The 14,643-nt window shown below is 39.6% G+C and overlaps 1 protein-coding gene across 4 annotated transcripts in view; it reads right to left on the bottom strand.

Moving 5' to 3' along the window:
- The window catches only part of GRIPAP1 (GRIP1 associated protein 1), a 253,480-nt gene extending 239,243 nt beyond the window's left edge, over positions 1–14,237 (bottom strand). For 2 of the 4 annotated variants that reach the window (XR_003941032.1, XM_030194003.1), the window contains exon 1: positions 13,861–14,237. Coding sequence is in view for 2 of the 4 variants with exons in the window: in XM_030194003.1 (XP_030049863.1) it covers positions 13,861–13,902 (42 nt within the window). In the remaining 2 variants the exon portion in view is untranslated. The remainder of the gene's footprint in view (positions 1–13,860) is intronic. The other 2 variants (XM_030194004.1, XM_030194005.1) reach the window with 2 other exon arrangements.
- Between the last annotated feature and the right edge of the window lie 406 nt (positions 14,238–14,643).

The raw sequence follows: 14,643 nt of genomic DNA, 5'->3' as shown, positions 1-14,643 counted from the left end.
TGGGTTGATGTTTGGGCACTTGGTCTCTGAAAGGTTCGCCATCACTGGTATAGCCCATCAAAATATCTCACAAATCCCGACAGGAGGTCCCTGTTTCGCAATCCAAGCTTCTTCAGGGTTTAAAAAAAAAAAAAAAAAAAAAGACTTAAACCAGTCCGAGACATTAACAAAATTGCAACTACAAATAAATGCGTCAGAGGTACTTGCAAAACCAGCAGTGGAACACACTAAAGAGACTCCAATTTAAACAGATTAGGGGTCTCCCATTACCATACTCAACGTCACCACAGGATCACAAAAATGCTTTCCACTCTTACACAGTGTTCAGCCCACTAGGGGCCATAGGGGTCCAGTCCGTTTAAATGGTATTCAATGCTGATGAGTCAAAGAAAAGAAATCTTATAAACCTGGAAGATGTCAAATCACGTGGACCAGATGGTATACATCCCAGAGTACTGACAGAATTGAAAAATGAACTTGCAGAGCTATTGTTAGTGATATGTAATTTATCTTTAAAATCAAACACGGTACCGGAAGATTGGAGGATGACCAATGTTTTAACGCCAATTTTTAAAAAGGTTCCATAGGTGATCTGGGAAATTATAGACCGGTTACCTAACGTTGGTGCCGGGTAAAATGATAGAGAGTATTATAAAGAACAAAATTACAGAGCATATACATAAGCAAGGATTAATGAGACAAAGCCAACATGGATTCAATCAAAGGAAATCTTGTCTCACCAAGCACAGTTCTTTGAAAGGGTGAATAAACATGTGGATAAACGTGAGCCAATTGATATTGTATATCTGGATTTTCAAAAGGTGTTTAACAAAGTACTTCATGAAAGACTCCTGAAGAAATTAGAAAGTCATGAGATAGGAAGCAATATCCTATTGTGAATTAAAAACAGATTAAAAAGTAGAAAACAAACAAAAATAAAGAGTAGGGTTAAATGATTAGTATTATTTTTTTCCCAATTTAAACAAGGTGTATTTTTAGTATACAAACCAATGTAAAACAGCAAACAATAAAGGCAGTTATCACCGATATACAGTACTCCAGTACTTCCAAGAAAGCAAAGTGTTCAATGTACAGAAAGAATACACCTCTTAATTTTAAGACTTTACATACCAACTCAAAAATAGTAAAGAAAAAGGGAAGAATGAGAATACTGACCATTTCCTATGGAAAAAAAAAAAAAAAAAAAAAAAAGTAGATAGTGGGGTTCCTCAGGAGTCTATGCTGTTAACATTTATAAATGATCTAAAGATGGGACTAACTAGTGAAGTAATTAAATTTGCTGATGACATGAAGTTATTCAAAGTTGTTAAATCACAAGAGGATTTTGAAAAATCGCAAGAGGACCTTACGAGACTAGGCATCCAAATGGCAGATGACGTTTAACTTGAGAAAGTGCAAAGTGATGCATGTGGGAAAGAGGAACCCAAATTATAGCTAAGTGATGCAAGGTTCCGCCAAGGAAAAGGATCTAGGTGTCATCATTGATGATACGTTGAAACCTTCTGCTCAATGTGCAGCAGAAGCAGCAGCTAAGAAAGCAAATAGAATGTTAGAAATTATTAGGAAAGAAATGGTAAACAAAAATGAGAATGCTATAATGTCTTTGTATCGGTCTATGGTGCAATTGCACCTCAAATACTGTGTGCAATTCTGATCACTGCATCTCAAAAAAAAAAGACAACGCGGAATCCATATGATTGGCTGACTCGTAAAAGTAATGACGCCAAACATAAAGACACCTAGCTGTCACTCACTTGAGTGATCAATGGTAGGGCTTATCCCATCTAATAGTCTTCTCACTATATAGAGAAATACAAAGCTTTTTATAAAAGATGAAATAAATGTGTCAGTGTGAAGTTTTAAATAATCTGTAATGTCAACTGCCCCCAAAGCACAATACAAGAACAAAGAAAAACAATTGGTGGGGGGGGGGGGGGGGGGGGGGGGGGTGGAAACCAATGTAATTCCAACCAGGGAAACAATTTATTGATAATACTAAAGAAACAAAAGCTGATGAGTCCAAAATATCAAAAAGACTGAATGGGCTCGAAGCAGTCCTGTGATTCAGAGCGGCAAGCACCTGCCTCAGGAGTGAAATATTCTAGCTTAGCTGGCATTTAGGTTGACCTTAGAGATGGTCGTCCCCGATTTTCGGCAATAATGGAAACCAAGGACGCCCATCTCAGAAATGACCAAATCCAAGCCATTTGGTTGTGGGAGGAGCCAGCATTACTGGTGCACTGCCAGGAAAGCAGCGGGGCACTACAGAACAAAGGTTCTCTCACATGGTAAGGGTTTCTCTCTTTTTTGTACATTTTTTGACACCTAAGGGAGGGCTGTTATCTTCTGAGGTTCTTCCTCCTCTCTTGAGGGGCTCCTTTTTTGTCTACTGCGAACTGTCTCACTATGTGCATTCTTTGGATCTTTTGCTGCATAGTGACGCCCCTTGGCAAGAAGTTTAGTGCCTTCTTTTCCAACTACAGCAGAACTGTGCAGGGGCGTGTGACATCACACTTGGCTGCGGTTTAATCGCGGCACCGGGAAAGCTGTTTCATCTCAGCACTTGCTACTGTCTCTGGGCTGCCTATTTTGCCTGCTGCACTGGTGTGAAGTGGCTGTGCAATTTTTAACTCTAATAAGCACTACACATCAGGAGAATTTTCCAACTACTACAGAACTGTACAAGGAGCTTGCTCCACCCTTTCAGACATCACACACAGCTGCCATTTAATTTAAGTGCCCAGCGGCACAGTACCTAAGGCACAAGAGAAAGGACCGTTCCTTTGTGAAGTGACTATGCAGAGATATGTGATGTTATCGCTGGACAAGGGAGTTTGTAAAGGTGCTACTGTTGACTGGTTTTTTAGGGGAAACCTGGGTTTGATATTGGCTGAAGTGTGGATGTGATATCAGACTTTACTCCTTCTGTCTCGCTGCACCCTACACCTGGAATAAACTTCCTGAGCCCCTACGTCTTGCCCCATCCTTGATCATCTTTAAATCTAGATTGAAAGCCCACCTCTTTAACATTGCTTTTGACTTATAACCTCTCGCTTCTACCTACCCTCCTCTCTTCTCTACACATTAATTGATTTGCTTGCTTTATTATTTTTTGTCTATTAGATTGCAAGCTCTTTGAGCAGGGACTGTCTTTCTTCTATGTTTGTGCAGCGCTGCGTACGCTTTGTAGCGCTATATAAATGCTAAATAATAGTAGCAGTAGTAGTTGTGATTGCTGGTCTCTGGTGAAGCAACTATGATTGCATTTTAAGTTGACTGTACTTAACCAGAGAAATGTAAGATGGAGGGATTTGTCACTTATATGTTAATTTCTTGCCTTTTGGGTAGGTTTTTAGGAATTCGATATATGTGGATTGTTATCCTTCTCATCCCACTTTTTTTTTTTTTTTTTACAACTTATAGAGGCTACACTAATGCCATTATCTCTGTATAGCCCTCTTTCAGATTGCTCACACTTTATAGCAAATAGTATAGAAGTAATCCTATATAATAGAATGCACCTCCAACATTCTGAAGCTGACTGCATGGCTGAGGCATTCCTGCTCTCTGTATCCATCTCCTGAATTGACATCACGTACTTCCGGATTCGTCACAAGCAGATGTGACCAACCACACGAGGTTTCTCGGCTTCAGAATGTTGGAAGTGCATTCTATTAAATAGGATTGGTCAGTTCCTTGAAGCACAGCCAGAGCTCAGTGTCCTGCACAGTAACGCTCAGACACCAGAGAGAGAGGGGGGGCCTGACACCAGAGGGGGTGGGGAGGTATCTCTGTCACACACACACTCTCTCTCACAATGTCTTTCTCTCTCTCACACATTGTCTCTCACACACTCTATCACATTCACTCTCTATGTGTCACACAGTCACTCACACACTCTCTTGGTCTCATACACTCAGTCTCACAGAGAGTCTGTGTCTCACACACACACTCTCTCTCTCGCACACACTGTATCTGTGTGAAACACACACTCTCTCTCTCACATACGCACTTGCACACACTCTCATTCTCACACATACACACTCTCTCTCACAGACACACACACTCGCACATTCACTCTCTCTCTCACGCACAGTCACTCTCACATACACTCTCAAACATACACACTCCGAAGAAAGCCTTGCTAGCGCCCGTTTCATTTGTGTCAGAAACGGGCCTTTTTTACTAGTTATGTATAATAGAAAGGTGTTACAAAACTAATTTTAGACATCGAGATGGACAACATAGTAGGAACATTGTGAAGGTGCCTTCAACAGTACCTTAAGAGCAATTATTTGCTTCTATTGTGCTATTGTGAATAAGGCAATACTTATAAGGGATTGGATTGTAGAATGTTCATCTGATATGTTTTTAAATGAAACCTGGTTAAAATCATCTGATTATCCTATTATAAAGGACTTACGTCCTTTAGGCTATAAATTTTATCGGTAGCTAGGCAGGGATGGAAGGGTGGAGGTCTTGGAATAATGTATAAAAGAGTCTCTCTATTGATTTGGTGGAGTTTTTAAGTAACCCAGTTTTAGAGATTTTACCTTGTCACAGGTCCTTCTCTATATGGGTTTTAAATTGTATTTTATGTACCTCCGGGTAAATGGTTACAGTGATTTTTTTTTTATTTTGTGTTTAAGAATTCATTGAGTTTTCAGAATAATTTATTGATAAGGGATATAAATTTGCAACTTGAAAATAGGAAGAATATGCATATATTAGAGTTTGAAAATCATTTTGGAGAGCCTAGGCTATTTATTTCCCCCTAATCAACCAACCCATGAAAAGGGCCATCAGTTAGATCTGTTTGCTTTTTCCAACACAAAGGATATATTGTTTTCAGATCCTAGATGGTCTCCTGCTTTATGGTCAGATCATTATCTTTTATATTTCAGAATGCAATGGAAGCATTCAAAATCAAAGAGAAATTTTAACATGATCCATGAAGACCACAGTAAAAATTGATCAGGAACTGTTTTGGTCTATTATACCACCTAAGATTCTATGATCATAGATTGTAGTTAAATACCTGGAACAAAGTCAGTGAACAAGTACTAAATCAAATTGCACCAATGCAAACTAGGGAGGTTAAAAAAAATCAGAATAAATGGTTTATAACTGAATTAATCTGTTTAAAGCAAAACTGTAGGAAAATGGAAAGAAAGTGACAAAGATCCTAATGAAGTTAATAAAGGTAAATGGAGGAAAACTGTAAAAACATACAAAACTTGCTATAGAGCAGACTAAGAGAGCTTGCATTATTGATAGGGATATTTTACACATTAGCAAACTTTTTCAGATAGTGAGAGACCTTACTGATATAAATAATATCACGACCAATGTAGAGATAATGATACAGAGCTAACTGTGAAGCTGTGGGTTATTTTAGATCCAAAATTGAGAAACTACAGTCAAAATTGCATAATCAATCAGTAATGAGCGATCACTGCCTAGAAGTAGACACTGGAATAGGACTACATTATTATGCAGCAGATGTGACATGGTGCTCTTTCACACCAGTTGTGATACAGGATCTTAATAAACTGATCTGTAAGTTTTCCAAATCTCATTGTATTTTGGACAAGTGTCCCACATACTTGAAGTTTGCATCAGTTTTTGAAGCAGCCTGATGTCTTGGCTTAAGTATTATTTTCATCTAGGTGAACTTCCCATTGAATCTGGAAGGATTTTTTCATTATAGGAGAGAAAACACTTAATTCCAGCATTGGATGTTACCAACTATAGGCCAGTGGTCTCAATTCCATATTTTGTCAAGATTATGGAAGGATGTTTTACACATCTCTTAATCAGGTTTTTGTGCTTTACATGGTACAGAAACATTGTTATGTACCTTGTTTTCACAACTCAAACAGCTTATTAGCTTGGACCTGTCAAGCTCATTCAATCTAGTAGCACAATATCAGGCAGAGTCCTAAATTGGTTTAGGGGCTTTCTTTCTCATAGGTCCTATTTGGTTAAGATGCAGGGTGAACTTTCAGATAGGTGGTTGCTTGGTTGTTGGGTGCCTCAGGGTTCCCCATTGTCGCCTCTTCTATTTAATGCGTTTCTATCATCTTTAGGATTTTCACTGGAAAAGCTTAGTTACCAAACTTTACATAGATACACACACATATACACAGGAAATCTGGACTGCCCCTACTTGACATTTCGCCCATTAGATTGTAAGCTCCTAGGAGCAGGGACTGTCCTTTTTTGTTAATCTGTACAGCGCTGGGTAACCCTTGTAGCGCTCTAGAAATGTTAAGTAGTAGTAGTAGTAGTAGTGATGAAACTACAATACTGTTTCCAATTAGTTCTAAACTAGTAAATTTACTACCAGAAGTCACAAGATGCATGTCTTTTATTGGTGTTTGGATGGGTAAGAATTTTCTGCAGCTTAATAAGGAAAAGACCAAATGTCTGCTGATTGGGAAAAATGTTGAAGTGATGATGATTTCACACAATGAATAATACCACATACACACTAAAAAGATCAATTAAGATTTCGGGGGTCATCATTGACTGCAAGATGACCGTGATGGACAAATCAATTCACAAAAAGCTGTTTTGGGGAATACAAAAATTGAGAAGAATTAGAAAAATATCTTAATTGTGAACAATTTCAACGGGTAGTTCAGTTTCTAATTTTGAGTAAACTGGATTACTGTAATCTAGTATATTTTGGGGGTGGCAAAGAGTCTTTTAAAACAGTTGCAAACTATACAAAATACTACCATCCATTTGGTCTACTCACTAAAAGTTTATTCGCATATTACTCCATTTTATGTAATGACCCATTGGCTCCCAGTCAAGGGCTAAATTAGGTTTAAATTAGGTAGCCTAGTTTTCAAAATATTGTATGAAGCTATACCGGGTTATATGATGACATTAATATGAAGACCGGTATATGGGAGAATGCGTCTGGTATGACATTCTAATTTTCTAACATTTCCTAGTCCTAAAGGTGTCCACTACTGGAAATTATTTCAAACAATTTTTAATCAAGCAGCGATGTTTTCATCACACCTTCCAAATGGGATTAAAGCTTTGTCAGCTTTAAGAAGATGCTTAAAACTTATTTTTTAAAACATTTTTTGAATATAGTGAATTAGTTCATAATCCTGTTAATAATTCAATGTATGATCCTAGATGTTTGGTCTAGTCCTCTTATTATCCGCTTTGAACTACATTTCGTAATAGTTAGTTATTTATATATTTGGATTTTGCTCACACCTTTTTTTGTTATATTCAGGTACACTGGATATTTCTCTGTCCCTGGAGGACTCACAATCTAAGTTTGTACCTGAGGCAATGGAGGGTTAAATGACTTGCCCAAGATCACAAGGAGTAGCAGTGGGATTTAAATCAGCCACATCTGGATTTCAAGACCAGTGCTCTAACCACTAGGCCACTCCTCCACTATAAGCTCTGTAACTGTGACTGTAGAAAAGAACAGACAAAGGAGTAGTGCACAAAAATGACTCTTCCAAAAACATGAGGGGGCCAAAGTAGCTTCAACTTCCAAAGGCCTGACATTTTGACCGGCTGTGTTTTACTCACAGTATTGACAAAGCCTCCAACAGGTTATTCTGAATCATATCCTCCTTTTTCTCACAGATTCCATCAAGTTTTCTTCATACACAGTGCTTCACAGTGTTAGATCTGATTCAGGCTCCTGAGGCAGGTGCGATCAGTGCCGAAGCCCAGCTCTGTGTCAAGTCTATGAGTTGAATAAATCCTGCTGTATATGACTACTTTAGCTCCCTTGTATTTTTGGAAGAGTCATTTTTCTGCACTACTCCTTTGACTGTTCTCAGTCTCTTAACCCAAAAGTTAGCAGTATGGCTCTCAACAAGCTACACCTTACTGCTTAAGGACACTTCAAGAGGCTTTAATTATTCCTAAAACGCATTTCTATAGGACTCCAGCAGTGGGAGGGGGATTAGGGTGGGGATGGAAGTGGCCTAGGAATATTGGAGGGTGGGATTATATTGTGAAAAAAAAAGATTTTGCAGAGTTTCAAGGACACAGTCAGTTTTTGAGTGTTCTGTGATTGCCTGTTTAGTCTTGAGTTTTTGCTGTTACTATGTACAAATGATGGTAATATTACATCCTTCACATTTAAATCTAAACAAGGTTCTAAATAAATTACGTATGCACACTTTTTTTGTATGAGGAGGAAAAAGCCTCGCGCAAACTCCTGGACTCAATAAATAGTTTTCAAGGAGTTGGACTTCCTCATCATTGGCAAAAAACCTCCTGGGGCTCTTAAATATTTCAAACTCTTCAAAATAGCGATAAATTCAAACTTAGCTTTGTAGTCTTGTTCTTAGTACATTTCTCCAAAAGTTGACCCCAACTAAATTGTAAAGTTGAGTTTGAGAATATTATATCCTTGCCATTCGGTATTAGCTTTCTAATAAATATATTAGAACCAGAAATATGGAATAGAAGTATAAAGTCTTGGTCTTCACTCGCAGTCCTCGGGGGCCACCAACAAGTCAGATTTCCTGAATATCTCTATTAATGAGATAACCTCCACTGTATGAAAATTTATCAGGCATGCATATCTCTTTCATCGATATTCATTAGGGATATCCTGAAAACTCTGCCTGTTGGCAGCACTTAATGACTTGAAGTGAAGACTAAGGGTATAGAATATTTCCACTCAAAGCAAAACACCACAAAAAGGAGCATATGGGGCGGGGAGGGGGGGGTAGTTACCTGCATACAGAGCAGCAGATACAACCCTAATGACAAAAGGGAGGAGAGGGTAACCTGCATGGAGTAGCTAGCACAACTCTGGCTACCTTTCTGGGCAAGATGGATGCAACATGCTGGTCCTGCCATCATTTATTATGCTACTATTTAAAAAAAAAACAAAAACTTGCATGTTACAGTTATTCATAGCAGTTTACAAAATATGAAAATTCTATTTACATGTATGGGATATTAACTTCCTAACACATTCATAACACACATACTTAAACAGCATCTGACCATACAAATGGCTGCTCAAAAATGTATTATACGATCCTTCCCAGCCATTATTCTCCTGACTCTCTTATGGGAAAAGACCAGTTTTAAAGTTGCTTCTGAAATGAATAAAATTTCTTCCGAGTGTGTGTATTACCTGGTAGCTTATTCCAACATTGCTCTATTCCTCCATTTCATCAGCTGCATCATACATTTGGGGGGGGGGGGGGGGGGAAGGGGATGGATAGCTAGGGTGTCTTGAGGCGACTACAACTGTATTAGGGGCATTCTGTTGTAAGTGGGCTCACAAAAATTAGTCATTGAAAGCTTTTGGGGCCCTGTTTACTAAGGTGCGTTAGTGTTTTTAGTGCTCCTACACTTAGCACGCGCGCTAAACATGTAGGCGCCTATAGGGATATTGTAGGCACGTACATGGTTAACACACGCTAAAAACATTAATACACCTATAACGCTGCTTAGTAAACAGGGCCCTAAATGTCATAAGCCATCATTTCAACCTTATTACAGTGCTCACCAATCTGCATGACTGCAGAAATTGTGCAACCAAGACAATGCCAAACACAGGTTTTGTGACCCCATTTGGGATCATGGCCCACAATTAGGGAAGAATAAGGCAGAGCTTCCCAATTTCAGCAACCAATGCAGTTCTGCCAAAGAGGGACACACACACACTTCTCCTGGCACCTACTACAGTTCAGGCTGCATTTTGAAGCAATTATAAAGAAGGCAGCTGTCTGCGTGGCAAATTCATGTAAAGCAGACCACAATAATCTTGAACACTGAATACCATCATCTGCAAAACTATGCAAACTGCCTATTGATCTACATAAATGTAGGTCTCTTCACCATATGCAATCTGCCAGAAGCAGTTTTACAGTTGTTGCCCTACTCCCTCCTTAGAGTTAACAGAATCCCTTCCCAGATGGCCTGGTTGTCAATCTTTGGATGTTACCCCATCGCCAATCCTCACTACCAAAACAAGGGCATTCATGAAAGGCAGGTCTAAGAGAAGAGCCAAGTAGCCCAACCAGTAGAAAGAAATCCGAATACACCTTTTGCTGTAATTTGCCTTACCCCGTACCTATGAGTACCTGTGCTGTGAAACCTATTTGCATATTTTTAGCCACTGGGAAAATTCTTTTCAAAACTGTCTTATATTGCCTCCACTCTTAAAGGCACTAAAGTAAAATATTTTATACTACTATTTTAATTTGTAAAGCAATACTACCCAAATCTTTTTAGGCTTCCTTTTCTGAAGTAGGCTGTGAAAACTGTAAGGCTGTCTATAGCTATTCTGCATGCTGTTTTAGATTCTTGAATTTATGTTTGTTTATATTTTTTATTTCTTACCTTTCATTACTTTTTATTCTTTAATTTTTTAGAGCTGTATTTCAATTAACCCTCCATTGCCCCAGGTACAAATAAGTACCTGTATATGTAAGCCGCATTGAGCCTGCCATGAGTGGGAAAGCGCGGGGTACAAATGTAACAAAAAAAAAATTTAAAATGTGTACTCTCAATTAATCATGTGATTAAAGGAATGTCATTTTGTTTCCCACTGCAGCTCCTTGTGACTCTGGGCAGTGGAGGGTTAAGTGACTTGCCTAGAGTCATAAGCAGCTGCAGTGGGGAAAGAAATAAATGACATACCTTTTAAAATTTTAATTGTGATCAAAATGCAGCCCTAATATTTATATACCAGACACCTTCTAACAACAAAAAAAATAATAAAAGAAGTCCCCCTCTCTGGAAGGTTCACCCTTGGCATCTATGCAGTTGGCTAGTGGGAGGTTGCCAGTATGGAAGCTCATGTGCAGATGGGGCACTCAAGTGTCTACAGGGTTAACCCATAAAACCTTGTGACAAGAATCTTGTTGGTTAGGACTAAGCAATACCTGGGCATATGTGGAGCAAGTTCAGAGATTTTTTTAGTTCTTTTTCCAGGACAGTCTGTCTCTGTGGTCCTTCCACTGTAAGAGTAGATCACCCAGGATCCTGAACTGAATTAATACACCCTGTACCATGTGCTGGGAAGAACAATAGCTTCTCAGTCTAGCTGTCCAAAGCTGCTTGGAATGCTCCTTTTGTGATAACATCTTTTGTACAAAAAACTATGCCTAAAATTAATATGAAGTACAGTGGGACATTTCTCTTGGTAGCCAAAATAAACATCCCACAAATAATCTACGTACTCCAAAAACTTGAAATGGTTTGTGCTTCGGTCCTCTTTATGAGTACTTTTACTGGGTGGAAGCTGAACTAGCTCCATCAATAGTTCTTTTGCCACAATTAAAAATAAGCACAAACTAGCCTACACTGAAGTACCCATCCTAGCCCTATAATTGAGAAGCAGGTTAGGTACAACAGCCTTAACTGAAGCTGAAAACTGTAGAACTTAGTTTGCATAAAGTGCACTCCGTGTTGAATTAGTAAATGTACATAAATGCAGACTTGTTTGAAAACAATTTAAAACGGAAAGGCTGTTTACATCCTAATGACTACAGAGAAGATTTCATCTTGGTTTAGCCCTACTAACTGGGGTCCACGAAATTACTGATCCAGCCATCATCAAGTCATTCAGGCCTTTCCATAGCCTATGCTTGTTTGGCTATCAACACATCTCCGTAATTTTCCCCTATTTGCCACTCAGACAATGAAGAGGGGGAATATTTTATACTAACAAAAGGCACTTACTACAAAAAACTGGTACAGCCACAATTGTAATGAGGGGAATGACGACTTGGCTTTTAATGAGTCTTCCCAGCTGCTTGCAATAAAACATTACGTATAAACAACAACAAAAAAAGTAAGGTATCTATAAATGTATTTACGGGTGTACATTCTACAGCTGAGTTCAAACTGCCAATGAATACAGAAATGTGACTGCTGTTTTAATCAACCTGAAAATGTGAAAAATGGGTCAAACAAAATTAACACACATAAAAAGATTAACACCTTTCACTACTTTCATAGTGATATTCTGCAGGTTTACAACAAAAAAAGAAACCTGCAAGCAGCACTTTTGGTTTATCACTTGCGTACCTGTGCCATTTGTCAGTGTCTTTTTGTGGTTATAGCAACTGTGCCATTTGTCGGCGTCTTTCTATTGTTAGAGATTCTGCATTTTCCATTGACATTCACAGTTTGTGACCATTGCTAGACCCCTGACGCAAGCAGTTTCACCGAAACACCGTCAGGTATGATCAATAAAATTGAGCTGATGCCCCATTCTTTAAGTCTCCTTGTACTTTTTAGGTTTTCCGCTCTTCTGGGTGTGCTTCGGATTCCCTCTCCTACAGTCACTACTTTAATACTATTTTACTGCATGCCTTGACCAACTTTCATCTACTTTCATCATTCTGATTGTATTGTTTTGCTTTTTGATGTATATTTTATTGCCTTGTATGACCCGATTTGTTTCTATTATTCTGCTGTCCACTGCAGTGTTTCCCAAGTCCTGTCCTGGTGTACCCCTTACCAGTCACGTTTTCCGGATATGAATATGCATGAAAAAGATTTGCATGTAATGGAGACAGTGTATGCAAATCAAGTTCATTAGGTCTTTCTATTTGATTTATGTTTAAAATTTTATAATAGTCAATGTATTTTTTTAGGAGATTTGATACCATATTTAGAATGCTGTAATTTTTGGCTTTTGTACTCCTATACACATTGGACCCTTTCAGGGGAAATAGCAGTTAAGAATGATATTGATACTACATAAAAGGTGCATAACTCCCAAAGGCAGTAGAATAATATATTAAGTCCATTACTGCCTACACACCCACTCCTCTATGAAAAATGCCTAACCTTGTACAGCACAGACAAGAACTCTGGCTCAAATTTAAGGACCAAGGCTTATCTGTGAATAGACCTTTCATGCCTTGGAACCATTATTTTTAGTTTTTGTTGTTGGGGCCACTGCTAAAGTGTTGCATATTTTGGCTCATAAGACAACTCAACTGTTAGTAACAGGCCATTACCAAGCCATAGTTGTGCCACTTCACCACTACCAATGAGAGAAAATAGTGGGCTAGCAACAATTTTTGTACCCTATACAGCCTTCGATAGACCACTGCTTAGCAATGAAAGCTTCTCTGTTTCACACTTAATACTGAGTACAAGGACCCTACCCCTTACCACACACGCAAACAATACATTTTCTCACCTCTCCCCCCCCCCCCCCCCCCCCACCCTTGAGAGCCCGATTGCATAACCTACCTAATCCGGCAAGTCCTGCATTGCGGGGGCATTTAGAGGAACAGAGTAACCTAGTGATTAGAGAAATGGGCTGACAACCGGGCTAAGACCCACTCAAATCCCACTGCTACTCATTCTGAACTTGGGAAGTCACTTAATTATCTGATAGAAACTAGTGTACTCGAACGTACCCTGAGCTCCTAATGAAAAAAAACCAAGCACTAGCTCAGTCAAGCAGGGCCTGTCTGTTCATGTTCAAGTGTACGTCTACTAGCGCTTTAGAAATTATAAATAGTAGTAAACCCACATAAACAAGACAGAGCTATGATGGGCGCTACCTTCCACTTCTCACAACCACCACTGGCCCCGTGCTACATCACGTGACAACACACCCTAACACCCTACAAAGCGCGCGCAACCCGCTCCAATCCGTACCACCCACCGTGGTCACGTGCCTGTCCCCCTCCTCCTTCCTATTTATGATGATACTCACAGATGATGATCTCCCACTTTTTCAGTCACCCCCCCCCCCCTCTAGTCACGTGCTCTCCTTCCACCTTATTCTGGCGCCTTAACCTCGATTCCCACCCTTGCTCCCCTCGGCCTGATTTCTCAGCTTTATTTTCACTGTACCTGCAGCCGCTGGAACTCCTCTTCGGACAGAGCCTGCGCCATCTTTGTTTTCCCACCCCTCCCCTTCCCCCCGTTGCCGGAGCGTTCCAACCGCCTCCACTAGATGAGGGAGACAAGAGGACGCCGAACGCAGTTCCTTTCAACCCCTCACGGAGAAGGGTCAAGCGAATAAATAGCGAGAGGCGGAAACACCTCCATTCTCTCCTTCGCCGTTATCTGACATCCGGCTTTCCTCCTCTTTCGGCCGAATGGACTCGTCCACCTTTATTATACTTTTCGGCAAGGAGGAGGAGGGTAGGTTGCTTTTGGGTGTACTTGCTATGATCTCATTTTTCTCCGCCTTTGAAAGAAGAGGAGTACACTGAAGGGCGGAAGTGAGGCTCGAAGGGCTGAACCACCGGGGGCAGAGGCGATGACTTTGGGTAGGGATCGGGCAGCGAGCGTCCTCTGGTGATAATCTCGAGGGTGTATTGTGTTGATTTTACTGCAGGTGTTTTTTGGTTCGCAGTGCGAAAAGAAAAATAAGCTTGTGCATTCTGCTACTTTTTATAGCGCTATTAGATGTATATAAAACAAACAGGGACAAATATGGGATTTCAGTTATTTATTGTGAGAATGATTAAAAACAAACAGGTATTATTAAACAGGTGGATAATGGGTTCAGAGTTATAAACAGATTGATGTATATTATTGTACGTTTATTTTAAAAAAATGCCATATTGAGTCAGACCAAAACTCTTTGGAGCCCAACAGTGACCGATCCACAAGCACTCAGCTGATCAT

This window comes from Microcaecilia unicolor, chromosome 2, assembly GCF_901765095.1.
Source record: "Microcaecilia unicolor chromosome 2, aMicUni1.1, whole genome shotgun sequence".
NCBI classification, from domain to species: Eukaryota; Metazoa; Chordata; class Amphibia; order Gymnophiona; family Siphonopidae; genus Microcaecilia; species Microcaecilia unicolor.
Note: the sequence above shows the minus strand (reverse complement) of the source record. Positions and strands in the feature narration are given on the sequence as shown.